At 61.0% G+C, this 27,586-nt stretch overlaps 1 protein-coding gene across 5 annotated transcripts; it reads left to right on the top strand.

Annotated features, from left to right (window-relative positions):
- The first annotated feature begins 176 nt into the window (after window positions 1-176).
- CHID1 (chitinase domain containing 1) lies at window positions 177-27,586 on the top strand. Of its 5 annotated transcripts, XM_070488503.1 has the most exons (15): window positions 295-316; window positions 1,846-1,953; window positions 5,543-5,696; window positions 6,287-6,436; window positions 6,645-6,777; window positions 7,654-7,698; window positions 8,485-8,591; window positions 9,017-9,078; window positions 11,555-11,647; window positions 13,670-13,771; window positions 14,396-14,551; window positions 25,888-25,968; window positions 26,206-26,248; window positions 26,440-26,486; window positions 26,539-27,586. In XM_070488503.1, the coding sequence occupies exons 3-15, from the start codon at window positions 5,586-5,588 to the stop codon at window positions 26,654-26,656; spliced, it is 1,248 nt and encodes a 415-aa protein (XP_070344604.1). In that variant the 5' UTR covers window positions 295-316; window positions 1,846-1,953; window positions 5,543-5,585; the 3' UTR covers window positions 26,657-27,586. The 5 variants fall into 5 exon arrangements, 3 of the variants coding, with proteins under 3 accessions (XP_070344603.1, XP_070344604.1, XP_044606023.1); XM_070488502.1 differs by lacking the exon at window positions 1,846-1,953 and having other exon boundaries at window positions 177-316; XR_011495244.1 differs by lacking the exons at window positions 295-316; window positions 1,846-1,953 and adding an exon at window positions 24,453-24,588 and having other exon boundaries at window positions 26,539-26,612.

Genomic DNA, 27,586 nt, shown 5'->3' with positions numbered 1-27,586 from the left:
CCGCCGCCCTGGACCCTCCTGCCCGACCATGGCCAAGCCCCCGGCGCAAGGCCCCGCCCTCGTCCACGCCCCCGCTCGGCCCCGCCCACCCCGTCCAGGCCCCGCCTCTCGGCCCACCTCTCCCCACCCCCGCCCCAGTCCGTGGACCAGGCTCCTCCCTCGGCCCCGCCCCAGCGTGCCGTGCGCGGCGGCGCGGCGGAAGTTGGCGTGGCGCGGCCGCAGCGCGCAGATGTCTTTGGGCGGGACCTCCGGCGGCGTTCGCAAGCGTCTTCCCGCCCCGCGCAAGAGTGGTCCGGCCGGCCTCCGGGACATGAAGGTGAGCCCCGCGGCTGCCGGCCCGGGTGGCGTGAGGGCCTCGCGTCCCGGCGCCTGCTTCTCCTCGCACCGCCTCAGTTCCTTTCCGCGAAGAGGGCGCGCGGCGGGCGCGGTGCAAGGGGCAGCTGGTGTGTGTGAGAGAGCGGGAGTGAGAGGGAGCGGATGCGTGAGGAGAGCGGATGCTGAGGGAGACCGTGTGTGAGAGGGCAGGGGTGTGAGGGAGCGGGCACTGAGGGAGCGTGTGTGAGAGGGCAGGGGTGTGAGGGAGCGGGCGCTGAGGGAGCGTGTGTGAGAGGGCAGGGGTGTGAGGGAGCGGGCGCTGAGGGAGAGCGGGTGTGAGAGAGAGAGGGGATGTGAGGGAGAGCCATGTGTGCAAGAGAGAGCGCGTGAGAGAGGGGGGTGTGAGGGAGAGCGAGTGTGAGAGAGGGAGGCGGTGTGGGAGAGAGGGAGCGTGAGGAGGTGTGTGAGGGAGAGGGAGCGTGAGAGGGTGGGGGTGTGAGGAGGTGTGTGAAGGAGAGCAGGGGTGTGTGAGGAGGGAGGGGATGTGGAGGAGGGTGTGAGAGGGAGGGGGTGCGTGAGGGACGGGGGTGTGAGAGGGAGTGTGTGAGGGAGAGGGGGTGTGAGGAGGTGTGTGAAGGAGAGCAGGGGGATGTGAGAGGGAGGGTGTGTGAGGAAAGGGTGTGAGGAGGGAGGGGATGTGGAGGGGGTGTGAGGGAGAACTGGTGTGAGAGAGGGAGGGTGTGTGCGGGCAGGTGTCAGGTGGACGGGGTGTGAGGGAGGGGTGTGGAGGGCGGGGGTGTGAGGGCGGCTGAGAGGGCGCGGGTGCTGCGCGGTGGGACTGAGAGAGTGTGCGGGGCGGCGGGGCGGAGCCGCGTGGACCAGCGTAGACGAGAGCGAGCGGGAATGAGAGGCCGAGCGAGCGAGCGCCCCGGCTTGGGGGCTGAGCTGGGCGAGGCGGAGCGGGGCGCTGCCCTGTTTCCCGTCCGTGCGTGGGAGGAGCGCCGGTCCCTGTCCCGGGGCCGCGGAGAGGACTGGTTCACGCGGGGCCTGACGCTGCGCGTGGTCAATAAACGTCGCCTGGGGCTGTGGTCGTCCTGCCTCTTACGCGCCTTCACCTCCGAGAGCGCGCGTGCCCTCGCCTCACCCTCGCCTCACCGCAGGCACGCAGTTGGCTCCAGAACTTGTGCTCGAAGACGGGAACGCGGGTGACTGACCGATACACTTGCTGGGGGAACAGCAGCGTTGGGTTAGTGAAAGCCCGCCCGAGTCCAGCCAGGCGTTGGTGGCAGACACTCAGGGCACGACGGTCAGCATCTCTCGAATTGCACATCACTGCATCGTGAGACCCAGTTGATGGGGAAAAACCGGTTTCTGAAAAATGAAAGAGAAAAGAATCAGTCAGAGCGCATCCCAGAGCAGGGTCATCTCTGACCAGCTGCTGCACTCTGCACACACGTATGACACATGCACACACACTTGACATGCACGTATGTACTGGGCCGTGACAAACTCTTATTGTGTTCTCGATAGGAAACATGAGGAAGTCACTGCTGTGACCTGCTGTCCAGTGGTTAACACGCTGCTGAAACAGTCCTGGGAGCTTGGAGCCCCGGGCACAGCGGGGCTGTTACGGAGCAGGTCCGAGATCCCACCTCCAAAGGCTCTCTGGGTTGCATTTGTCATGACCCTTCCAGGTGACCGCAGGTGTGAGCTGGTCACTACACACTGCATTCCCTCTGCAGGGCCGGTTCTGCCCAAAGGACGTCATCAGTGTGTGGAGAAGAAGCACGTTTTGAGCCCAGAAGTCGGCTCTGTGAAGGGCCTGTGGGCAGGATGGCAGGGTGGACACCTCACCGAAGTGCACGGTGCACAGTGGGAGCCATGGGAGGTGCCCAGACAAGGGCCTTGCTGCAGCTTGGGCGCCCCACACGTCCTGCAGCTCACACACAAGGTCCCCACCACGAAGTGTCTGGGAGTCAGTCTGGAAAGTTCCATGTCTGGTCAGAGAGCAGCCCACGTCCAAGTGCTGCTTCCTGCTGCTGCTGTGCCTCCTCCCAGAGCTGACCCACCGGGCACAGGCAGGCAGTGGCAGTGCTGGCCCAGGCCTGGCGCTCAGTCTGGTTCTCCTTCCATCGCTCCCTCCATCGGGCAAGAAGCTGGCAGGGCCTGTCTTCCTCCAGATCAGCCCCATCTCCACCCTTTCCTCTTCCATCCTTCCCCATGGGGTGAAATCACAGGTCAGGGGTCAGGCAGGTCATGGGCAGAGGGTCTCCTGGTGAGTGGGTGGTCGCCCTGCCGCCCGGGTGCAGGACAGCAGGCTGTCAACAGAGGGCAGGAGGGGTGCTGGGGCGTGCCCCCAGGTTACTGCTGGGTGCTTCTGGAGGACCATGCTGTTTGGTTTCTTACCCCTCTGCCCCAGAGCAGAGGAGGAGCCTGCAGTCATGGAGGGGGCCTGAGGGGGCTGGAATCAAAACTGGGGTGCCCAGCAGAGTGGGACCTTCCCCTGTTCCCTGTGGCTCCTGCCAGCAGGTGCAGTTGTACCCCCACATGCATTTGGGTCTAGAAGCAGCCCCTCATTCTGGAAGCACATTTGTTCAGGTGTCTTTCTGGCCTTGTGGTGGCCAGGCTGCTCAGAGGGGGCCCCTCACCACTTGGCAGCCGCAGTCTCAGCCTGGCCAGGCAAGTTCTGGGTGATTCTGGGCCACCTGCCCCTCCCACGGCTGGAGCCCCCTCCCCGAGAGCCCTTCTCAGCCCCAGTGCTATGGCCGAGGGAGGCCAAGTCTCACAGCTGTGGTGGTGAGATGGCGGGGCTGGGCTGGGGTAGCAGAGGCTGCTGTCCTTGATTCCGATGCTGGAAAGTGTACCCTGAGGTGAGGGGTTGGTGGGGTGGGGAGGGGAGAGGGCAGAGGGTAGAGATCTGGGTGTGGGTCTTCTTATCCCTCCCCCACGGTCCCCTTGGAGTTGCCTTTGCCAGCAGCTTGGTGCACAGGCCTGTCCCTTACGTCCTCCTCCGAAGCCCCAGGGCCCAGTCAGGTCCTTTGTGCCTCCCTGCCTCATGGGGAGGAAGCTGCAGGGCTGCTCACGCCCAGGCCCTGGTCTCCCCCAATCCCACACAGGTGTGCTGTGGATCTGTCAGGTGCCACAACCTAGGCACTTGCTGCCTGAGGCAGCCCAGGCCCCCCCAGTCTGCATCAGCAGCACCTATCTTGCACAGGGAAGTGACAGCCAAAAATGGGGCAGCCTGTGCCACTCTGCAAAGGGAAGCAGGTCAAGAGGAGGGTTTCAGGGACTGAAAACAGGCTCCTGGCCTGGAGGTTGTCGGGGTGGAGGGGCAGGCACCATGAAGGGCCTGGCTCTGCCAGTTCCTGACAGGGCACACCATGCCTGCCCAGGCCTCTGGTGTCCCCGGGGGAATGCACACTCACCTGCAGGGCAAGGGGCCTGGCCAGCCTCCAGTCCCCAGGTGCCTGCAGGGTCTTCTCTGGCTCTGCTGCCAAGCAGGCCCTTGGCTGGTCTGGAGGCAGTACGCTGCCTGGGCCCTGAGATTGTTGACCGGCATGGTTTTCACACCTGTGCATCTTAAAGCTGGGCCTGCTTGTGCCTTAGCTGCCCTAAGGGTGAAACACAAGGAGACAGAATTGCTGGGGCGGGGGGTGGGAGGTCTGGGACCTAAAAATGAACTGTGCAACTAATAAAAGTCCAGTACAGGAAAACCAGAAGATACAGAGAAAGCCAAACAGCAGACAGGCAGCTGCTTACGTGCTGTCAGTGTCCCCCATCGTACTTTTTTCTGTGGGTGTACACATAGAGTATTTAAATAAAGATGGTATCATGCTATGTATGTACATCTTGTGATGTTTGCACGAGTCACAAGCATCACAGTGCCTGTCCACATTCCAGCATATGGAAGTGCAGGTTATTCTGTGTTTAAACAGCACTTCAGTGAACATCCTCATGTGTTTTCCTTGTAGGTGGGAAGTTTCCCAAAGCGGAATTTGTGAAAGAAAAGAAAAGTGTGGGAAAGTATAATATTCATGACCAGATTTTCATCCAAAAAGGTTTCCCCAACTTGAACTCCCAGGAATGGCTCAGGAGAGGTGCTGCTGGCCCCAGTTCTCACGATAGTATCGTTATCTTTAGTCCTGGCAAACAGTGGGTGGAAGGGCTGTCTTATTTCAGTGTCCAGTCCTCTGATTACTAGTGAAGCAGAAGTGCTGATTCTGGGGCTAAGGTATCTCTGTATTAAGAGGTATCTCTGTGTATTACGCCTCTTCGCAACCTTTATTTTTGTAGCAGGGCTTTTTTTTTTTTTTTTTTTTAGATTGGCACCTGAGCTAACAACTGTTGCCAGTCTTCCTTTTTTTTTTTTTTCTGCTTTTTCTCCCCAAATCCCCTTAGTATATAGTTGTGTATTTTTTTAGTTGTGGGTCCTTCTAGTTGTGGCACGTGGGATGCCGCCTCAACATGGCGTGATGAGCGGTGCCATATCCGCACCCAGGATCTGAACTGGTGAAACCCTGGGCTGCTGAAACAGAGCGGGTGAACTTAACCACTTGGCCACGGGACCAGCCCCTGTAGCAGGGCCTTTTTTATTGGAGTTTTTTTTATTCTCAATTTGTAAGAGTTCTTTGCATGTTATGGATAGATAATTCATAGAAATTCGTTGTCTAAAATGTTCTAAGCATTTGTTTTCTGGTTTATTATTTTGTTTGTGCTTTTGTTTCTTAAATGAAAGCTCTACGTTTTTATGTGGTAAACTGTATTGGCGTTTTCTTTCATAATCTCTACCATTGCTAATATAGTTGGAAAAGCCTTCCCCACCCTGAGTTTACATAAACAGGTACTCATGTTTTCCTCTAGTTCTTCCTGTGGCTCTGTTATTTTGCACTTAAGTTCTGCAGTGGCCGTGATTTCTTTGGGTTTGAGAGGGAAGTGGGGAGCCAACATTTTCCTGTATGGCCAGCTGTCAGGGTGCCACTTAGGCAGTGGGGGAGGGCTCTCTGGCTGGCAACAAGGAAGCCCCTTTCTGGGTGTGAGAGGAACCAGGAGCCCAGCAGTGCTGGAAGCTGGACTCCAGCCGTTGGGGCTGGCCCAGGGCAAGGCTCTGTCCTGGGGCCAGTGCCCAGCTCAGTGCCACAAGGACCCAGGCCCTGTTAGGCCGAGTGCTCCAATCAGCAGAGGGGACTTCCCACACTGCTGGTGGTCTCCATGCTCTCTATCTCTGCAGCCCCCTGGAACCTGAGGTTGGACTCGGCTGTGACCTGCCTACCATGAGAGCGCTGCTCAGCACACTCTGGCTTGCTCTGGCCTGCAGCTCTGTTCACACTACCCTGTCAAAGTCAGATGCCAAAAAGGCTGCCTCCAAGACACTGCTAGAGAAGGTAGGAGTGGTCTGGGGACTGACTGACCCATCGTGCCTTCTTCCTGCCCTCTGGGGCCATGTGCCAAGGCCTTTGATGCGGCCACGGAGCTGGGAGCCTGGGGCATTGGCCTCTTCTGGTGGCCTGCCTGTACTAGCCTGGGGCTCTGGCTGGATGGCATCAGAGGGAGCAGCTTCTGGCGCTGGGACCTGAGGGTGTACCTGCCCCCATTGGGCCCATCATCTGTGCCAACGTCTAGGTTTCGGTCCTTACCCTGCCTTCTGCTTCTTTTGACACCTGCACTCTCCTCCTACCTCATTGCGTTCTGTAATATCCATGGCAGTTGGGCAAATCAGACGAGACCCGTGCTGTGTTTGCACCTTGTCTTTGTGCTGCTTTTCTGGGATGGCCTAGGAAGGCAGAGTGAGTCTTCGGGGATTGTCAGCTCCTCAGGGGTGGGCCTTTCCCTGCAGTCTCCCGGTCAGCAGCACCATGTTGATTCCAGACACAGTCCCTGGCTGAACAGAGAGCACCGCTGCTGTTCCTGGGGTTCTGCATTCTGTCTAAGGACGTGGACACTGATGGCTTTCACCCTGTTGCTTTTATTTCAGACTCAGTTTTCAGATAAGCCCGTCCAAGATCGGGGTCTGGTGGTGACAGACCTCAGAGCCGAGGATGTGGTTCTTGAGCATCGCAGCTACTGCTCGGCAAAGGCCCGGGAGAGGCACTTTCCTGGGGACGTCCTGGGCTACGTCACTCCAGTAAGCTGGGCCCTGAGGTGGACAGGGAGGTCCCAAGGGCAAAGCAGTCACTGGGGTCTGTGTTCTCACCTCCTTGGGCCCCACTGTGGAGGTGCAGCGGGAGAGATGCCTCCCAGAGAAGCAGCAAGAATCATGCTGGGGGTCCTCTGGGGGCTTGCTCCCTGCGGTGCAGCTGCCAGGGGCTCACCTGTTCTCCATCCTCTGCCAGTGGAATAGCCACGGCTACGATGTCGCCAAGGTCTTCGGGGGCAAGTTTACGCAGATCTCACCTGTGTGGCTACAGCTGAAGAGGCGTGGACGCGAGATGTTCGAGGTCACGGGCCTCCATGACGTGGACCAAGGTTCTTACCTTGCTGCTCGCCTGTGCTCATCCCGAGGGCCCAGAAGGGTGTGAGTGCACGTCTGTGAGTGTGTGTATCTGAGTGAGGATAAGAGTGTGTGTATCAGAGAGAATGTGGGTATATTTATGTGAGTATGAACATGTGTTTGTGAGAATGAGTGTGAATCTGTATGTTAGCATGAACACATGTGAGTGTCTTTGTATATCTGAGTGTATGTATGTGAGTGTGATGACCACCTGGTGTTGATCCACACCCCCATCCCCCTTGGCAGTTTGCACATGTGTCCAGGAGGAGGTGTCCAGGGAAGGGGAGTCCGGGAGGGGACCAGGGCCTGGACACTCTGACAGCCATTTTCTGTGGGCATGCACCTGAGTTTACACAGCCATCCCCCTTTTGGGTTCAGAGAGAGGATGTGTTAGCTAGTTATGGAGTTCTGAGACCTAGAGCACTTCCCTAGTCTCAGGAGGGCAGTGTGTCAGAGGACTGGGAAGCTTTGGGGCCTGGCCCTCTGGATACCCCTTAACCCTGGGAAACAGTCCCAGATGCCTTGGAGTGGTGACCCCAGATGCAACCACTTGTGCCCTGCTGGCCATAGGGTCTGAGCCACACTGGCTGCTCTGTAGGAGGAGGAGGTGGGAGGTCAGGAAGAAGGGGATGGACTCAGCGGGGGGGCCAGGTCAGGAAGAAGAGGTGGGGTCAGGAGGAGGGGGGTGGGGTCAGGAGGAGCTGGGCACAGGACCTGTGGATTCTCTCCCTCAGTCCACCTCTGCACCCCCATTGTGTGGTCCCTGCATTTTCCTCCTTGGAGGTGAGCAGGGTCTTCTCATGAGTGAGGGGCTGTGTCCCTTCATTGACTGTCCTCTCCACATCCCACAGGGTGGATGCGGGCGGTCCGGAAGCAGGCCAAGGGCCTCCGCATAGGTGAGTCCAGGGGGCCTGGGCAGTCAGGGCAGCCAGCCCTTAGGCCACATGCTGTGGGGTGGAGGACCTGGCTGGTGTGACCTCCCTGTGGGTGGGTGAATGGCCCCTGGGGTCTTCATCTGTGCCTGGTAATACAGGCTGTGCTGCCCAGCACATCGGTCACTCCCCTGACTGCTCAGAAATGAACCCATCCTCAGCCTGGCATTCACGGCCCTTGGTCCAGCTGGGGTCCTGTGCCCCGCCCCCCACACCTGGGCTCAGCCCACCACAGCCAGCGCCTTCTACACCTGTGGACTTGTCCTCCCATTTCTTCTTCATTCACTCAATGAGCATTTATCGAGGTCTCTGTCCTGGAGCTCACAGCTGGTGAGGGAGGGACACCGTCCCAAAGTGTGGTGGGATCAGCAGGGTCTGGGGAGTGGAGTGAGGGAGGTTTGGGAGCAGGTGACAGCTGAGCAGGAGCATGGGGGTAGGGGCTGGGTGGGAACTTGCAGTTGAGGCAACAGGGAGCCCTCGGGTCAGATCAAAATGGAGGGTGGTCTACAGGAGCCGGGCAGCGAGGAGCTGGCTGAGCTGGGGTCGGGGCACTCACACCTGGTGTGTGAAAAGGGAAAGGGGTCAGCATCTTTGTCCTTCCCCGACATCCCTGGTACCCCTCCCTTTCGAGGCCATGTGGTGCTGAGACAGCCACGCTGGATGCCTGCCTGTATGGTCACCGCTCTGCAGGCCAGGGGCCAGGACCGAGCACAGGAGGGTCATGGTCTCTGTGTGGGTCTGTCCCCCCAGTCCCTCGGCTCCTGTTTGAGGACTGGACTCATGAGGACTTCCGGAACGTCATGGACAGTGAAGACGAGATCGAAGAACTCAGCAAGACCATGGTTCAGGTCGCCAAGGTGAGGCCTGGTGCTCTGTGGGGCCTGACACTGGCTGCATGGGGCACCCTCTTGACTGCAGGGGTTCCCCGGGCTGGGGGGACTTCCTTTGGGCAACACCCAGCAGCCCACTGCCCTCCGGGGAGGGGACCTGCCCCAGCTGGCCAGCACTGGGCTGCAGGAGTCGGGGAGCCCTTCAGGCCCCCAGAGTTTGGAGTTAGGGGAGGCACATGAGTGGACAGGACACACAAGAGCCCCAGCATCTCTACTCCTGGCTCCTGTGGGGACCCCCTCACTGCCCCCTTTAGAGAGTGGCTTCTAGGCCTGTAGCATGGCCTTCGGGCTGTGACCTCACTGGGTAGGTGGAGGCGGCTGGGTCCATGTCTGCCTTCCCACCCATCCCTCCTAGGTCTTCAGACCCTCCTCCCTGCTCCCGTTCCTTTCAGAGCCAGCATTTTGACGGCTTTGTGGTAGAGGTCTGGAGCCAGCTGCTGAGCCAGAAACACATGTGAGTGGTCTCTGAGTGTCTCTGGGGTAGGGTTGCTCTGTGCTCTTCCTGACCCCAGGTGTCCTGAAGGAGGCTGGAGGAAGAGTGGGATGGGGGGTACCCTATTTGGGAATTTGCCACCTTGCTGGGTGGCAGCAGCCCTGCAGAAGTGAGTTTCCAGCACCTTCTGAGAAGGGAGAGCAGGAGACAGATGCTACTGCAGCTTCTTTTGAGACAGCTTCATACTCTCGGGGCTCAGGGAGGGCCGGCAGGAGACAGCAGGTCACCTGAGCCGCAGCAAAGATGAAGTAGAGTATGGAGGGGGCCAGAGTGTCCAGGATCCTGAGGAGCATGGGAGACACCAGCCAACCTGGCAGATGGTTTCAGGCACACTTTTGCCCAGAAGCCACCTCCCAGGACAGGCCTGGCCATGGCGAGGCGTGACTGGGACATTTAACAAGGCTGCTGCTCCCGTCCCCACCCGTCACCCATTAGGCTTCTGAGTAGATGTCGGAGGGCCCTGTTTCCTTCCAGAAGCACCAGGTCAGCCTGGAAAGGCCGTTGGCAATTGCTAAGGAGCAGGTGGCCGTCACCTAGGGGACTCCCCCCAGACTTCCCTCCCACAAAAGTCCTCTGGAGAGGAGCAGGCAGCTTGAGCAGCTGAAGGGGGTGGGCATGTTTCCCCTCTCTGATGGGAGGCCCCATCTCCTGTCTTCTTACTCAGCGTGTGGCAGGCCTGCTCACCGGGCACACTGGTGACCATAGCCTGGCCTCTGCAACTCAGTCCCAGCAGACACCTGACTGGGTGGGTGCTGCCCCAGGGGCACAGTAACACCCCTCCCTTCTCACAAAGATGCAATCCTCAGGACAGTCCTGAAAGCCAGGAAGGCAAGTGACAGTGACGGGTGCTAAGGGCGACAGATGGTATGACAGTTCCTGGCAAAACTGACACCAGCCTAGAGAGGGAGGCCGGCGTCCTCAAGCCTGTGTGCTCCCCCGAGGGCACACTTGGCTGCCTACAGCCAGAACCACCTCCTTGCGGGGAGTCATTGTGGCACCAAATCTCTCCCACTGGGCTTGGGCCCCATCAGGAGGCGCTGAGAAGCTGCTATGGTCCAGCAGTCTGCTTGCACCAGGCCCCATCCTGGCCCCCTCCCCAGAGAAGCAGGGCTCAGGAGCCCGAGCACCTGGCCCCACCCTGCCCTCACCTGTGCTCTGCAGACGAAAGCTGGAGCCGAGCAGGGCCTGGAGGTGGAGACTGGCTCCCACCCTGGCTGTGCAGGGATGGCCCGAACAGCCCCACCCATCTTGCTTGTGTGAGTCCCTGGCGCCCCAGACCCTCTGTCTGACCTGCACCGCACGGGGCCAGGGGGCTCACTGCCTGCTCTCCAGATGGGGGCAGCTCCTGAGGGACTGTGGGGAAGGACTGAGGGCCAGTCACTGGGCCAGGGCCTCCCACGCACAGCAACGGTGGGGCCCAGCCAGAGTGGACACACAGAGTGCGGGGCCATCCCGAGACCTGACCACCTAGCAGCATGGCCGTGTGCAGGGCTGAGGCTCATCAGCACCCACACTTGGTGTCCCACATGCTGTCCGCGGCGTGTGGAGCTCGGGGGTGTCCTGACAGGTGCTCCCAGGCTATGCCTGGAGCTGAGCTGGTCTTCATCCCGCTGGCTGGCTCTGAGACACTGCCTTCTCCCATTCCTCTAGGGGCCAGAGGAGCCTGTAATGCCACCTCCCTCTCTGTCCCCCCATGTGGTGGTACACTGCCCACTAAGACACTCCTCCCCCATGTCCAGGCATGAGTGGAGGGGCACACCTGGTGCTCACCCCCTGGTGTTCTTTCTATTTGTCCCAGGACTGAGGGTGCCCCCCTCCTTGAACCCTTGCCTGGGACCGAAGCAGGCAGAGCTCTGTGTCCAGGCGTCCACTAGGCCAGGGGTTGCTACACGAGGAGGCTGGGCAGCTGAGGCTGGCTCCTGGGGACGCTAGGTTAGGGTCCCTCCTCAGCGCAAGAGTCTAGGTGGTGGAGCTGCCCCTTTGTTCTGGTCATGAGGCACCTGTTGAGGTGCTCTGAGGCCCTCAGTGTGTCCTCCGGGGTTTCATGGCCTGGGCTGACCCAGCCGCCAGCAGGTCAGCATGCTGAGCACACATGGGTCCTTCACCCCCTTACCAGGCTGTGTGTCTGGGGAACCAGAGGTGATGGGGTGCTGCACAGACTCCCCATTCTGCTCTCCACCCTTCTTTCAAGAAGACCCTGAGCACGAGGAAAGACGGGACAGCCAGGTTCTGGGCAGGCCCAATTGGAGTAGGGGGTGACCCCCACAGGATCTGCTGGGCTGCCGTGGTACTTGAGTGTCTGTGCTGTTCTCTTTGGGGCCACACTGGAGCCCGTGCCTCCAGAGCAGAAGGTGCCTGTGAAGAGGCACCTGCCCTGCAGCATGTCTCGGCCGAGCCACTCCTGACCACCCCTGACGCTCCTCTCCATTGTGTGCAGGGGCCTCATCCACATGCTCACCCACGTGGCAGAGGCGCTGCACCAGGCCCGGCTGCTGGCCATCCTGGTCATCCCACCGGCTGTCACTCCCGGGTAAGTGCTGTGCTCTCTTGGGAGAGGGGAGGTTCTTCACGGTCAACACCAGGACCATCTGGGCAGGTGGTGTGCTGCAGCACGTGCAGGCGTGGGCACCGGGGCTCTGGGACCTGCGTCAGCAGCCTCAGCACGTCCTCACATGCCCCTGCACCTGAACATTTGAAGACGTGTTGTAAGTCCCCACATTTGAGAGACTGAGTCTTTTAGACTCACTTCTACTTGCCCTCAGGAAGGGCCGATCTGGGCCTGCCCCGGAAGGGTGGGTTTCTGGCTGGCGCCCTCTCTGCCTGAGAATCTTTGTCCTGAGTTCCTGGCACCTGGGCCAGAAGTGGACGGTGTGAGCAGGGACCACCTGCTCCTCACCCTGCAGCGACCAAGGGAGGAAGCTCCCTCCTCATAGGGGCTGAGGGGGATACCTGGAGGGAAGGGACCATGGTCAGTTCAGCTGGGACTGAGGGCGAGGGGCCCAGGCACTGCTAATGGTCCCTGGGCCTGGCTGGGCCAGCCCCTCTCTGCCACCTGGGCCAGCCTGTGTGCGTTTTGCGAGGCATAGGCCTGGGCTGCTCCCTGGCAGCTGGGGAGCCAGCCCCGTGGTTTCTCTGGAGGCTCTTGCTGGCAGTGCCCAGGAGCTGTCCTGTTGGCAACTCTCCTGCTCCCCACACTTGGCAACAGCAGCCCGACCGACAAACGAGCTACTCAGCACCTCCTCCCAGCCACACCAAGGGCTGGAGTTAGGCTCATCCTTCCCCTTGGCCAGGCCAGGCTGGGCACTAACCACAGGGAACAAGAGTTCCAGGAGGGGTCTGTGTGCAGGCGCATGGGGAGGGCTGCCTTTTCTCTGCTGGCCCGTGGCCATGCTCACCTTGAGCCCTGTGCTCAAGGTCACAGCCATGCCCCTGCCGGAGCTGCCAGCTGTGGCCCATCTCCATTCTGCTGGGGCTAACCAGGGAGGCACACACCATCTGCTGGGGCCTGGCATCTTCCTGCCAACTTTAGGGGGTTGGACTTTAGGGGGCTGGTCTCAAGTGTGACCATTGGGGAGTGTGGCTGTCACTGCCCAGTGAAGTGTCTGCTCCCCAGACACATCCCCAAGCTCCCTGCTGTGGCTGGTGCCCGTCACCAAGTCTTCTTGCCCTGTCCCACTCAGGGACGGGCTTTGGGTTCGTGGGGTCATTGTCTGCTAGTGTTGCTTATCCTCAGGTCCCACAGGCGCCTGATGTCTGGGGGGGGCCTGGGCCTGGCATCCTGGATGCTCCCCACAAAGGTGTCTGGCCTAGGCAGCCTTGAGATGGGGTGTGTCAGGGTCGCCCGGGTCCCGTGGAACAGGTGACCAGCTCTGAGGTCCCAGCAGTGGGATGCCCCTGCCCCAGGATTGAGGCTGCCGGCTGAGAAGAGGAGTCCTGTCTCCGCTCATGTGGACAGGGAACTGGATGGCCCCCCAGGGACGTGGCAGTCTTAGGGGCTGCTGCGGGCAGAACAGGCAGGCCAGCGGACAGGGTGTGTCTGGCAGATGGGCCACCTGGGCTCCTGCCCACCCCAGCCCGAGGCCCTGGGAAGAAGGGCAGCCTGTGCTTGCCACTGCCGTGTGGGCAGCAGAGCCTCCGCTGAGATGGGGTAAGGCTGGCCTGGTGCACCCGCTCCCACTGGTAGGGATAGGGCTCTCCTGGAGCTGGGCTGATCCCACCCTTGGATGCACAGGGGGCAGGAAAGGAGATGATCCTCTGCTGACCTCCAACAGCAGGCTCAGCCCACTGGCCCTCGCAGTCCCACCGCTGCTCCTGGAGTGTGGCCCTGACCAAGCTGGGGACTGCCCCCTGTAGCCGGGTGCTGAGTGGCTTTCCAGGGAGAGTAATCTGAGGTCCTCCAGAGTGGAGGGAGGAAGGGGTGTGAGCTGGGAGCCCCCACAGCCAGCTTGCTCTGGCCTCAGTTGGGCCCAGGTGTCAGCTGGAGAAGGGCAGACCAAGGGGCCAACAGGGCCATGTGAGATGGGCTACAGTAGCTGGGCTTGTCTTGTTGCAGGACTGATCAGCTGGGCATGTTCACACACAAGGAGTTTGAGCAGCTGGCCCCCGTGCTGGACGGCTTCAGCCTGATGACCTACGACTACCCTACAGCACAGCAGTGAGTGTGGGTGCCGTGGTGCCCCGTGGACTCCATGACTCAGAGCAGAGATGCCCACCCACTCTGGGGCCTGAACATTGGACTCTCAGGGAGGGGAGACCTGGCTTCCCACCAGCCTGCTGTCAGCTCTCGATTCCAGGGATGTGGAGGGCTTGGTCCTTTCTTCCAAGCCCACAGTGGGCCCCGCATTGAGCAGCCTGTTCATTCTGGGGGCACATGGCAGTGGGCAGCCCCCATGGGAATGCCATCCTGGGGCATCCGCTCACATCACTGGCCCTGGCTACTGCATGGTGGCCACTGTCGTTGGGCTTGCCTTGTTGCTGAGGAGAAGGTACTCCTGTGGGCAGGGGTCACTGCCCCGTGGGGAGCCTTGGGTGTGGGCAGTGTCACACTGCTGCCCACTGCTGCCTCTGTCCACCGCAGGCCTTCACCTCAGCTGCTTTGCTCCCCACAGAGGAAGATACAGACACGGGTGTCCAGCAGGAAGGCACCACAGAAGGCCTGAGTGCTGCCCTCTCCTTCCCACTGTGGGCGTGGACCCCTGCCCCAACTTAGGCGCCTGAGGTGGATGGCCTGAAGCCTCTCTGCCTGCCACTGAAACCTGCTCCTCCCTCACCCCTGCAGGCCTGGCCCCAATGCGCCACTGTCTTGGGTGCGAGCCTGCGTCCAGGTCCTGGACCCCATGTCCAAGTGGCGGAGCAAGATCCTCCTGGGGCTCAACTTCTACGGCATGGACTATGCGGCCTCCAGGGATGCCCGCGAGCCCGTCATCGGGGCCAGGTGAGCTGGGGACTCCTCACTGCACCAGGCAGCTTCATGTGCTGCCCCGCGCTTGAGGCCCTTGTGCTGGTGGGTCTGCATGTCTCCCGGAGGCGATTGGGTGGAGCAAGGGAGAAGACCTGGTGGGGTCTGACCCTACCCACCAGGCACCTGCAGTGGAGCCTCTCTGAGCCTCTCACGTTGCGGGAGACTGTCCTAGTGCCCTTTGAGCTGGGGGCACCCCTCGAGTTTCCCCCATCGGCAGGTGTGTGGCCCACTTTCCCAGCTAGAGTGGCAGTGGGCCTGACCCAGGACCCCATGAAACTGCCGCTCCGGAGGCTCTGCATTCTGGTATCCATCCAGACTTCCCCCTGGTGTCTCTTCCTTCTGCCTGAAGGACGCCCTTTACGTTTCTGGCTGTGTGGTTCTGGTCATGTTGGATTCTTTTCAGCTTCTTCTGCGTGGTTTTTTGGAAGACGTTTTTGCTGGGTGTGGAATTCTGGGCTGCAGCTTTTGTTCCTGCACTTTCACAGCATCGCTCCACCGTCCCCCTGCTGCGGTCCTTCTGCGAGCCACTCGTGGTAGTTATGTCTGTTGCTCTGTACGCGCTACCCCAGCACCCGCTGTGGTTTGATTACCATGTGCCTTCGTGTAGTTTTCTTCATGTTTCTTGTACCTGGTTGTCATTGAGCTTTTTGGATCTGTGGGTTTATACTTTTTATCAAATTTGGGGAAATTTTAGCCATTTCTTCGAATATTTTTTCTGTTCTTCCCTTTTTCTCTTCCCTTTCCAGACCTACAAATACGTGTATATTAGGTCAGTCAATTTGTTGCCCACTCACTGACACTCATTTTATTTTTTTAGACATTTTTCTCTGTTTTCTTTTGTTCCCTTTTTGTTGCTGTCTTCAAGCTTACTGACCGTTTCTTTGCCGTGTCTGCTCTGCCACTGATCCTCTCTCGTGCCTCTCCCTCTCACGTGTTGTAGTTCTCACATCCAGCAGTTTGTTTTGGGTAGTCTCTCGTCTTCTGTGTCCCTCCTAAACTCTGCCAGTGCACTCAGCTGTAACAGCTGCTTGGCTTTCTTGCCTGCTGCTCCCACGTCGGGTCTGTTCTGGGTCTAGTCGGCTGGTGGCTCTCCTTCCCATGGTCCTGTCCAGCCTGCCCTCTGCCATCCTGTGCTCTTGGGTTGGATGCTTGACGTTGTGAATTTTGCCGTGCTGGGTGTTTTGGCATTCCTAAAATCTTCTCATGTAAGCCATGTGAGCTGGCTGCTTTTCTCGAGAACCTGGTCCTGTTGATGGGGCGTGAGTCCAGAGACCACAATCTGGGCACGCCTGCGCACGCACGCAGCAGCTCTGTCGTCATTTTCAGGGCAATCTCTGTGGGTCACCTTCAGGCCTGCTTGCTGCCAGGGACACAGCATATCAGCCCAGGCAGGAGGGACCAGGACCAGGAGGAACACCCATGAGGGGCTGAGACAACCCCTCACCTCAGCTGCCCCTGGATTGGGCCACTCTGTGGGTTGGACGTCAGGGTCAGCCCTGCTCTGAGGCAGGGGTGGAGAAGTGGAGCTCCTGCCAGGACCATCTCCCATGTCCATACAGCTGGTGCTGGGGTCAGAGGTCCGGTGCAGTCCTGGGGTGCCCACTCCACTCCTGGCCCCTGACGCTGGGCACGCTCTGCATCTCTGAACCTGGGCCTGCCCCTCTGCTTAGAAGGGCCTGGGGAAGTAGTGTGGACAGTGGTGTGGAGCCGGGCCAGGCAGGCCAGGGAGCAGCTCCTCAGCTCTTGGGGGTGTTGCCCTGGGGAAGCCCAGGGCTGAGATGGTGCTGGCCAGTTGCTAGGGCAACACCCCACCTCCCTGCAGCGGAGTGGGGCTCTTGGTGCCCGGCCTCCGTGTCCCTCAGCTCCCTAGGTCTGTCTGTCCTCTGGTCAGGGCTGCTCTGTGTGCTGCCCCTCCCTACCACAGCCCTTCCCTGGCACAGGATTCCTGGGGAGATTCTGGAAGCCTTGCTAGTGGCCCACTGATCTTTCCCCATGTCTCTGACGGGGCATCCGTCTCAGGGAGGCATTGAGTGGAGTTTCATCTGAAGCTCAGGCTCCCAGCACCAGCCCTCAGTCTTCCGGGAGCCCGGCCGTGGCGCCTGCTGACCAGTCGGCCAGGAATAGGGAGGTGCTTTCTCCTGCTCTGGAGGAGGCGTCACCCAGCCAGCACCGCCTGTGTGGAGCCAGAGGGACCCAGTGCCCCCACCCCCACCTCTGCTCTAGCCTCAAGCTCTGCTGGCCTAGGCCTCTTGGGAGGCCAGAGGTGTTGGCCTTGAGGTACCACCCCATCTTAGTCAGCTCAGGCTGCCGCACAGACACCACAGCCAGGGGCTTGAACTGCACACGTTGACTGTCTCCCACTCCTCGAGGCTGGACATCTGAGATCCAGGTGTCGCAGGGTTGGTTCCCCCTGAGGCCTCTCTCCTTGGCGTGTAGACACCGTCTTCTCCCTGTGTCCTCACATGGTTGTCCCTCTGTGCATGTCTGTGTCCTGATCTCTTCCTCTTATAAGGACCCCAGTCACATTGGATCAGGACCCACCCTAGTGACTTCTATCTTAATCACCTCTTAAAAGACCCTCTCTTCAAATACAGTCCCATCTGAAGTTCTGGGAGTCAGGACTTCAACATAGGAATTAGAGGGGACACAATTTATCTGAACGCCACCTGAGGGAGTGAAGAATTGTAGCTTTAAAGTGGGGCTGTGGCAGCCATTAGTCCCGCTTGTGGGTCAGATGACAAAAGGCACCACGCAGCCTCCACTGTCCACCAGTGCCCAGCCCCCAACTGTTGTGAGGAATTTCAATTACAAAGGTGTGTGTGTGCACACACGTGTATGTGTGGGTGCACATATGTGCATGTGCCCCTGTATGCATATACACACAGACTACACTCTGATGTATTGGGATTCTGGTTGTCCCCAGCCAGGGATGGAAGACTCTGTCCTATCCCAGTCGCCACCTCTAGCCGAGAGATCCCCCTCACAGGCTACCAGCCGCCCCTCCGCCTCCTCCCAGACGTGCCCCTCACTGGTAACTGTTGGTGTCTGCCTGAGGGCAGAGGGTGGTGGAGATCTGGGTCCCAGGGGTGTGGCTGGGCTATGTGTTAGGGACCAGTGCTCACTGCCCTGCCTGGTCCTGCTGGGGGTCACTGCCGCCGTGCCTCACCTTGGTGGGGGGCAGATTCTGGCCTCCTTCGGGGTAGGAATAAAAACCAGCCGGCAGAGCAGGCAGAGTGCTGACGTAGCGGGCTGGGGCGCATGCGCCTCAAGGGCACGTGGTGGGTCGGGCAGTGCACCCACTTGGTCTTGCCTAGTGTATCTGTCCTGCAGAGGAGGGAGGGACCAGGTGGAGATCACAGGCCTGTGACAAGTCGACAGGGGGGGGCACTGACCAGCCTGAGGCTTTCAAAGCTGGCCTGGGGGTCGTGTCTGCCTCTGGGGAGGGCCATGGTATGGGGCTGCCCCCCAGAGCCCCCTCCGCAAGTGGATGGTGCTCCTGCCTTCCAGGGCAGCTGAGTATCTGAGCTGGGGGAGCAGTGCCTACTGGGCTGCTGGCTCTCCCCAGGACAGCAGGCCCTGAGGCCATACCTTCTGACCCCCGACTCGGCCCCTCTTGTGGACCTGCCACCCAGGGAGGCCGTGAGAGCTCAGCACAGTGTTCAGTCACAGTGCACAAGGTCATATGAGCCACCGTTTGGGGCCCCAGGGTCCTCCCCATCCGGTCCCCCTCGCCCTCTTCCCTGAGCTCTTCAGCCACTCGCCTGTGCTCGTCTGTCTGAGCTGTGGTGATTTAAGTGACATCAGCCTCAGCTCAGATGCGGTTCACTCTGCTCATATTTTCTGCCATTTGCACTGAATTTCTGTCTTCCTCACTGAAACCTTACTTGTGAGCTGCAGCTGCCCCCTGTAGCCCAGAGAAAACATGGACACCCCTCAGCCCCATCCGCACCCCTCCACACATGCCCCCCCTGGGCCAGGCACCTGCCTCCTGGACTTGTCTGCTCTCCAGTCCCCAGCTTGCTCAGGAGCCTGGACCAGAGCCCACGCCTTTGCCCTCACCTGCTGCCCACCATCTGCCCGCCCGCCCCCAGAGTGAGCCTCGGGCATGGGGAACCCATCAGGCAGGGCCCCCAGCTGGCTCCTGTGGGTTGCAAACTTCTTTTGCCCACAGCCTTATTTCTTCCAGGCCATCGTCCTCCCGGCTTGCAGAGCAGGGTTGATATGTGTGCTCACGGGTATGGGACCATGTGGAGTGCAGGGGACCCTGGGAAGTGTGGGTCAGGAGCTCCCCCACAGCTGGGCAGCCCTCCCCCATCTCAGAGTCGAACCCCTTTGATCTGGTGAGCCAGGCAGAAGAGCCTAGGGGATTGACCCCTGTGTCTGGCGGGGGAGGGGAGGGCTGCCTCTGCAGGGGATGAGCATGTTCACTCAGGTCCAGCTCCCCGAGAACCATGGCTCACCATGACGTGCACCCCGGCCAGTCGCTTCTGAGAACCTGTTGTGATGGCCCCTGATCCCCGTGCGGGTGACGGGCAATGTGTGGGGTGCCGGTGAGCCCATGGCCACTCGGGCTCTCTCCAGTTCCCTCACTGACAGAAGCTCAGGTGACCTGTCCAGGATTATCTGCCCTCTCCTTCTCGACCTCTCCAGCTAAGACCCAGACCCTTTGTGGCAGGAATCCCTGGTCCCCTCTGGGGGCAGTAGGGGATCAGCTGCCTCACAATCTGCTCAGCTGCGGACAGAGCCAGGACCCCATGGTGGGGCTGGAGGCCAGCTCCCTCAGGCCGGTGGTGTGTTGTCTCCTGGCGTCTACCAGCCAGGCCAGCGTTGTGCCTGCCAAGGGGCCCCAGGGGCCCGGTCTGCGGGGCCCATTTGTGCGCGTTCAGCATTTCCCTCCCAGCCCCCCAGTCTCTGTTGGCCATCCCTGGACAACACACAGAACCCATCGTGACCACAGCCAGGCCTGTGTGTGTGACCTGGGTACTCCCCAACTTTGAGGAGTCTGGGTGCTGTGAAACACCCCAGGAGGGGCCAGGGACCCCCCCCTCCCTATAGACACATGGCCCCCAGGGCACCAGTCTGGGTGCTGGTCTGTGGGTCCCCGTGGCTGCAAAAGCTTCATCCCAAGAGGTTGTCCTGCTCCCCTAGTGGCCGGGATGTTCCCGAGACCTCGCCCAGGCCCATGAGAGCCCTGCACCAATCCAGGTGGCACCCCTTCTGCACTTTTAGGGCCCACACCCCCCACGCGGCTGAGCCTCTGCCCAGGGGGCCTCCTGGGGACCCAGCGAGAGCCAGCCCCAGCTGCAGCACGGCCACAAGGGTCCCTAAGAGCAGGCCATGCCCCAGCAGGCCCTACTCCCCCAGCTCCAGAGTCTCCTCAAATGTCACAGCACCTAGGGTCACAGGCACACGGGCTCAGGGAAGGAGACTTCCCTGTGAGCCTGCGTCCCAGTGACCTGCCAGCCCCAGACAGCAGTACTGGGCCAGGGCCATGCGGGGGCAGCGGGTCTGTGAAGCCCCACGGGCAGGGAGCTGTTGGGTGAACTGCACAGGCAGGGCTGCTCTGCTAGCATCGCAGTCCCTTGCAGGATCTCACTCCCGACCGGAAGGTGGGGGCTGGAGGCTGCAGCAGCCCCTGGCCCCACAACTGTGGCCTCACTGTGTCCCTCTGTGGCTTTGGCCCTTCTCTCTGTCTCCAAGCCTTGACCTTCCTTTCCTTCTGCCGGGTGTTGACTCCGCAGTCCCGTCTTTGATCTAGAGGCCTCTCCTGGCCCTCCTCCGAGTGTCCTGGTCTGGTGGCTGGGCCCAGCCGCTCCTCATGTGCCTTGGCTGGGCCCAGCCGCTCCTCTCTCCCTGCACCGTTTCTCAGGTGTGTCCTCTGCTGCCGCTGTTTGCTGTCTCGCATCGGGCCACCTCCTCACATCACCCGCAGAAGGGTGGCAGCCAGGCGCCCCTGGATTCACTGTGTGGGCCTGCGCTAGGGAGACCCTGCCCCTTCCACGCTCCCCTTTCAGGCCCAGGTCGGGAGACTGTCACAAAGGGGACACAGAGCTCTGGCTGCATGCTGCAGGGGCCATTGGGGAAGCCAGGTCAGGGCCAGCCACCTGCGGGGAGGGCACAGCCCAAGGGGCCCTGGGTCAGGGTGGAGCAGTGGGCAGCTCAGGCTGCACCAGGAACAGTAACAAGGAGAGGTCACTGGGCATGTGGGTCCAGCATCCCCGTGGACCAGGGCTCTCTGCTCTGCTGGCCGGCAGGAGTTTAGGGCATTCTGGGCTGGCGGGGACCCCTCCCAATATCAGGGTATGGGGGCGAGGCAGAGGCAGGTCTGCCTGGTCGTTGACTGCACACCCAGACTTCATCGCTCCCTGTTTGAGCCCAGCCTCTCCCAGTGCCTGGCACTCTTGGGAACCCGCTGGGGCAGATGGGCCCCTCACTTACCTGCTGGTCTCCCCTCCCCTAACTCCCCCTCCAGTGGGTCTGCGTCCCCTCCCCTTCCCTCAAGTGTAGGGCATGTCCGAAGCGTTCCTCCTTTCTTGAGTGCTCAGCTGGTCCCAGGAGCATGGGTGAAAAGGCTGCCCCCGCATCGCCCTCGGGCCCCGTCACAGGCCAGGGTCTGACAGGTCCGTGTCTTGGTGGGTTATTCAAGGCTCTCTCCAGACCCCTCTGTGGCCTCTGCCCAGCAGGGCACCGTGGGAGTGGCTCAGCCCGTGGAGAGCGGGGCGGGGGTGTGCTTCTTGTGTCTACTCAGCCCTCAGGCTGGGGTTTGGGGACAATAGGGAGCATTTAGGGGAAGTTGGGGGCAAGGCCCAAACTAAGGGCAGCAGAGCGGGGACAAGGTGCACCTGGGTCTCCTGCAGTGGAGGCTGCAGCCCAACTCCCGAAGCCCGCCTGTCAACCTCTCTGGGCGTCTGCAGAGACACCTTGTGGGCTAAGGCAGAAGAGGAGTCTGGAAGGCCCACCTGCCTGCTGCACCCACCCCTCGGCGCACCATTGTGTGGACAGTGGGAGGGGCGTCCCTTCTGACACCCACGCAGTGAACTCGCAGGTGAGGTGCCAGGCCCTAGCTCCTTAGCAAGGCTGTCTGGCGCTTCCTCCCAAGGGCCCCCGGCTATAGGAAGGGCAGGGACGGTGGGCCACAAGTTCTGGCCCTGTGCACTTGCAGTTAAACCCCTCCATACAGAGAGAGAAACTGAGGCCCAGGAGGAGCCCATGCTGGTCACAGTGTACTCAGCTGACCCAGAAGGGTGAGACTGGCCAGACCACGTGGTGCCTGGGCCTTGCCCCACACATGCACACTCGGGCACTTCCAGGGGCTCTATGAGGAGCCTGGGTGGAATCTTGGGACAGCCACCTGCTCATCCTCTCTCCCCAGGGATCTGCTCTAGGGGCTGTGTCCCCACCCCCACCCCACAGCAGGGCCTCCCAGAGGGAACTCAGTCACCGAGGGGATGAAGCAGCAGCAAGGCCTGTTAGCCGGGCACCCCGTGGGGTCCTTGGGACATGGGTTTTGTGGGTGCTCACCCACACAGCGGCCATGTCATCTTGTCCCTATGTGTTTGGAAGCTGGTGCGGTGAGGTGGCCAAGTAGTTCAGCTGAGGGGCCGGGGGGAGGGTGGGTCACCCAGCCCTGCGCCTGCCTCTCCAGCGGCTCAAGTGCCTCTCTGGGCCTCTGGCCTGGCAGTGTGGGCAGCTTATCTGGACAAAGGCTCTCGCTCCCTGCCCTGTCAACACTGGCCCCAGGGAGTCCTCAGACTTGGCCCCCTGAGCTCTGGGGCCACCTCACCAGCCTCCTTGCACACTCAGTCCAAGCTGTGCTCCATGCATGTGTCAGAACATCCGGGAATGCTGGGCTGAAACCTCTTGTTTAGGTCTGCTGCTCGGGAGACCCTTGGGCAGATCCGAGAAGTGCCGGTGCGGCCTGCCCCCAGCCCACGCGATGGCCTCCTCCTCTGGGCTGCACTGTGCTTAGTGCCGAGTGACAGCCGTCCTTCTTGGCAGGCAGCCAGGGCTCTGTCCAGCAGGGCAGGTGTCCCCCCACTGGGTGCCCAGCCCAGGGGGTCAGGCCACCTCGGAAGCAGGTGCCTTCTAGGGTGGTGGTCCAGCGCTGGTGGGCCTCTCCCCCCGGGGTACATGGGCGGCTTAGACTCAGCTCAGCTGGCGCATGCGAGTGTGCACGTCAGTTCTCATTTGTGGGGGTCACAGCGCAGGGCGCAGGGACACCACAGGTACCCCCGACAGAGACGGAAACCAACAGGGCTGGAGTTTCCTTCTGGGTTGGGAGTCCCCCGTGTCCTGCTCTGTCCCTCTGTCCTCCCTGATGTCTGTTCTTCCTCGGGGCTGTGGCCAGCCCTGCGCCTGCACACCCTGACTTTCTCTCCTGTTGGAGTCCTTTTTCCAAAAGAAGCTTTCAGCTGGTCTCCCTGGGGTGACCCTCCCCACCCCCAACCAAGAGGTTCCCTTGGTCATACTTGATCTGCCCTCCCTAGAAATGTGTAGACGGTTCTCCTTGTCTCTGACGTCTGCGAATCCCTCAGTGTGTTTCCATTGATAATTTCCGTGTGGCGTTCCTTGAATCTTTCGGTCTGAGGCCGTGTAACTTTTTTGAGGGGATCTAATTCACATACTGTAATACTCACCATCTCAAAGTGAACAGTTGAGGAGCACTCAGTGCATTCACAGGGTTGTGCAGGCCCCACCTCTAATCCCAGGACATTCCATCACCCCAGAAAAGCTCCGTGTCCTTTACCCCACACTCCCCAGCCCTGGTGACACTGCCCTGCCTTCTGTGTGCATCTGTCTGGTCTGGACATTGCATAGAAATGGGATCACACGATATGTGGCTGTGGGCTTTTGTTTTAGTTTAGGAAAGTGCCCAGCCCTTATTTCTTGAGCGTTTTCTCTCCGTTATTTCCTCCTTCTCCGGGCTTCCTTCAGCGCTGATGTCAGCACCTCCGTTCCTGTCTTCCTTCTGCTTTCTCTGCACCCCTCCCAGCCTCGGCCCTCTGGCCTCTTCCCGCCCGGTCCTCAGTGCGCAGGGCTCTTCTCTGCCTCTCGTATTTCGGGTTGTAGTCGCCTCCCAGCTCCCTGTGGCCCTGCTGTCCCCTGGAGCCGACCCACCTGGTGGGGTGTTTGCACTCCCCGGGCTCACACCCCATTCTCGCCTCTCCGCATCTCCATGGACCATTTGGCGATTCCCAGAACTGCACTGATTCCTAGGACTGCACTTGGGCGAACATGGGGTCTTGTGCACCCCACCGTGGCACTACCAGGCCGAGGCCTCCAGGGGGAAGGGCTCAGGTGCTCTCAGGGGTTGTGGCTGGACCTTGACAGAGACCCCAGCCTTGGCTGCCCCCACCACAGCCTCACGTCCTCTGGCAAGGAGCAGATTTTGAGGGGTGACCACAGAGGCCCCCACAAGAGAAGGGGTATGTGGCCAGAGCTCCCTATAGACCCAGGGGCACCCCACCCTACAGCATCTGCCCGTGACCCTGGGATGGGACCGGGGGCTCGGGGTGGCTGGGTCGGGTGCCCACTCTTGCCCCTCAGCGCAGCCTTCCCTCCTCCCACTTGCCCTGCCCATCCCAGCTTCTCCTCAGAGAGCCACTTAGGAGACATTGGATCGAAAGGTGTAAATGACATTAATGACACCTAGAGCGGTGTTTTAATTAAGGATAATCCAATAATTTTCAATGGCTAGAGCTGGTTGATGGGGGTCACAGCTGTGCCTGGCCCAGACCCCATGGGGAGCAGATCCGTATGGGCCACTTGGTGCTTCCTGGGCATCTGCGTCCCCTGAAATGGCCGACCACCACCACCACCTCCTCCTCAGATGCCCTGCTCCTCTGTCCAGTCCTGATCCCCTACGGTCCCACAGATGTCTTGCAGTACAGCCCAGAGCACCAGGGCCCCTACAGCCACCCGCCGCCTCTCCTCCCTCCTCGGAGCCCAGGCTACAGGCCCCAGGTTGTGCCTCCTCCCTCGGGCTGCAGGACACCACCGTCCCACAGCAGGTACCAGTTGTGTCCAGTCGTCAGCTGCCTGCCAGGGAGGACCACAGAGAGATATTGAATGTGCCTTACAAGACATGGAGTGTGGGCCGGCCCTGTGGCGCAGTGGTTAAGTTTGCATGTTCCGCTTTGGCTGCCCAGGGTTCACTGGTTCAGATCCAGGGTGCGGACATGGCACAGCTTGGCAAGCCATGCTGTGGCAGGTGTCCCACATATAAAATAGAGGAAGATGGGCACGGAGTTTAGCTCAGGGCCAGTCGTCCTCAGCAAAAAAAAAAGGATTGGCAGCAGATGTTAGCTCAGGGCTAATCTTCCTTTAAAAAAAAAAAAAAGACATGGAGTATGCTGGACCCCAGTCTTCCTGGCCTGAGGCAGCTTGGGATCCCACCTGTCATCTCTGTGTGTTTTGCAGGGGTAAGGGGGGCGGTGTTTCAAACCATTGGCTCCTGGTGGTCAGGAGGGGCTGCTGAGGGTTTGGGCAGCCGTATCCACAGTGAGGCGGGCAGGCCAAAGGCAGCCCAGGCCCTGGAAGGGCCCAGAAGGCCCTGCCCTGGCCTGCTGTCCCCGGAAAGCTGGAGTGGGGGCCTGGGGGGCCTCCAAGAGCTCCCCCAGGCCCTGTTCCTCTTCTGAGGCCTGTGGTGTGCCCCAAGCGCCACCCCCGATTGCACAAGTTGCTGCTTCTCCTGCGGTGCCTCACACAGTCCCTGTGAGCGCCTGGCCTGCCCCATCCACCAGCAGGCACCTCGCCTGAGTGCAGGCACCCTCATTCTGCCCTTCCGGATGCGCCTGGTGCAGAGATGACCCAGTGAGCGGTTCCTCAGGACACCAGTGCCTTGGTGCAATCGTGCACTGAATTCAGGTCGTGGAACACAGCAGAGAGCTTAAAGATGCTGTCGGGGCTTCTGCTCTGATCTCAGGAGCCCTCTGTTGGGTGTCTTTCCCCCCTGCCCCCGCAGCGAGGACTCTGGACGCTGCAGTGTGAGGCACCCGTCCTGCAGCTGCCCCAGGCCGAATATTCCAGGCCGGTCCCATGGTCTTTCCTGGGATTTCCTTGTGTCCAGGGTGCACACCTGGTTCTCCCACGCAGCCCAGTGTGCTGTTGGCACTCCATAGACCATCAAGGGACAACAGCCCCCAGAATCCTGCTGCCCCTGGGTGGCCACACCCCTTCCATGACAGCCACCGCCACTGTGCCACTGTTGCTCTGTCTGGTGTTGGGGCTGTCAGCGAGGCCTCTGGGGGGCTGGGGTGCCGGGCGGGTGGGCAGGGCAGCTCCCTCACCCAAGCCCCGGCCTCCCCCAGGTACATCCAGACTCTGAAGGACCACAGGCCCCGGATGGTGTGGGACAGCCAGGCCGCTGAGCACTTCTTCGAGTACAAGAAGTGAGTGTCCAGGAGGAGGCCCTGGGGTGAGAGTCGAGGCACATGCCCAGGCTGGCCAGGGGTCCCCGGGCCACGAGCTTGACCTCTGGCCCCGAGGGCCAGCCCAGCCTGAAGAGTAGGACCCGCAGAGGGGCCTTTGCAACTGGAGGCCCTGAGAGCTCAGCTGGAAGGTGGGGAGGAACTGGGAGAACGAGGGGGAGGTGGCGGCGAGGCAGGTGGTTCTGCTCCCTCTTGCAGGAGCCGCGGCGGGAGGCACATCGTCTTCTACCCAACTCTGAAGGTACGTGTGGACTGGCTGTGACGCCGGGCTTGCGGGCAGCAGGCGTGACCCTTCCCACGGTGACCCTTGCCCTCAGCAAGGCTGCGGTGGGCAGTGGGGGTCAGCGCTGGGACGAGGGGCTCGGGCCTGGGTGCGTGCGGGGGTCTGTGGTGATGACGGGAGGTGGAGGCTGATGCTCCCTCTGCCTGTAGTCCTTGCAGGTGCGGCTGGCGCTGGCCAGGGAGCTGGGTGTCGGGGTGTCCATCTGGGAGCTGGGCCAGGGCCTGGACTACTTCTACGACCTGCTCTAGGCCCAGCTCTGGAGCAGACATGTGCTTTCTGAGCGACAGATTGACGTGCAAAATACAGACTGCTCTGTTTTCCATACCGTGTCTGCTGGATTCTCGAGCCGGGACAGAGGGGTCCTGAACCCTGGCCCCCTCAACAGTGACGTGGAGAGGGACAGTCCTGGCTGGGGACGGCCCAGGAACACAGGCCCCTCCCACCCAGCCCTCACGGGCTGCCTGCCATCTGCTGGGTGGGGGCAGGACCCACAGTCCCCACCCCTCAAGGCAGCCTGGCGGGGCCTTTCCCATGACGCCTAGAGTCCGGGCTGCTCCACGTGACCTGTGGTTCACTGTGGGTTTGGAAGCTCCAGAACCCTGGAATCTCCCACAGCTGGACTCCAGCCCCCTGGCAGGGGCAGCTCCACCCAGCTTCACCCCAGGGCCTTGTGAAGGGGCCCAGCCTCCCACTACCCACTCACCAGCCTGCTGTGGCTGAAGCAGAGCCATGCAGAGGAGCCCCACATGGTGAGAGTGGGGGTGCTGCTGCAGAAACCAGGGCTGAGAGAAGCCGGCCCTGCCCCCAGAGGACCCAAGCCCTGGACAGCAGGGCAGCAGGAGGACTCCTGGTGGCCAGTTGGTGCTCGTGGGCCACATGGTCACTGTGAAACGACAGCTTGCTGGCCGCTCCCCTGCCCGTGGGTGCGGCCACACTTCCAGGATGAAACCGGGAAAAACTGGCAGGAAGGACCCTGCTGCTCAGGTGTGGGCAGGAGGTCCAGCCTCATGGGCCTGCGACAGAAACCAGCCCAGCTGGGCACCCCACTTCTGCCAGTGTGGGCGTGGGATGTGGGTCAGACAGGCCCTGCCAACTACTCCCACCCCCAGCCCACTCAGGCCCCTGGGGCTGCCCCCATCCAGGCCTGCTCTCCGGGTGGCATAGGGCAGCTTTCTGGTTCTAGGAAGCTGACGCAGCTTCCCAGATCCAGGGTTGGGGGATGGGGCTGGGCCTGACCAGAAGGACGGATGGGAGTTTGGGGGTGAAGTGGGGCCATGCTGAGAAGTCACTGCACTC

Source organism: Equus asinus, chromosome 17 (genome assembly GCF_041296235.1).
Source record: "Equus asinus isolate D_3611 breed Donkey chromosome 17, EquAss-T2T_v2, whole genome shotgun sequence".
Lineage (NCBI taxonomy): Eukaryota > Metazoa > Chordata > Mammalia > Perissodactyla > Equidae > Equus > Equus asinus.
This window is presented reverse-complemented; position numbering and strand designations above follow the sequence as displayed.

Excerpts from the sequence above, each read along its gene's own strand:
- CHID1 (XM_070488502.1), top strand. The coding sequence starts at position 5,586 with ATGAGAGCGCTGCTCAGCACACTCTGGCTTGCTCTGGCCTGCAGCTCT. Across the intron at positions 6,437-6,644 it reads TCCTGGGCTACGTCACTCCA|TGGAATAGCCACGGCTACGA; the intron begins GTAAGCTGGGCC and ends ATCCTCTGCCAG. Across the intron at positions 13,772-14,395 it reads GACTACCCTACAGCACAGCA|GCCTGGCCCCAATGCGCCAC; the intron begins GTGAGTGTGGGT and ends TCACCCCTGCAG.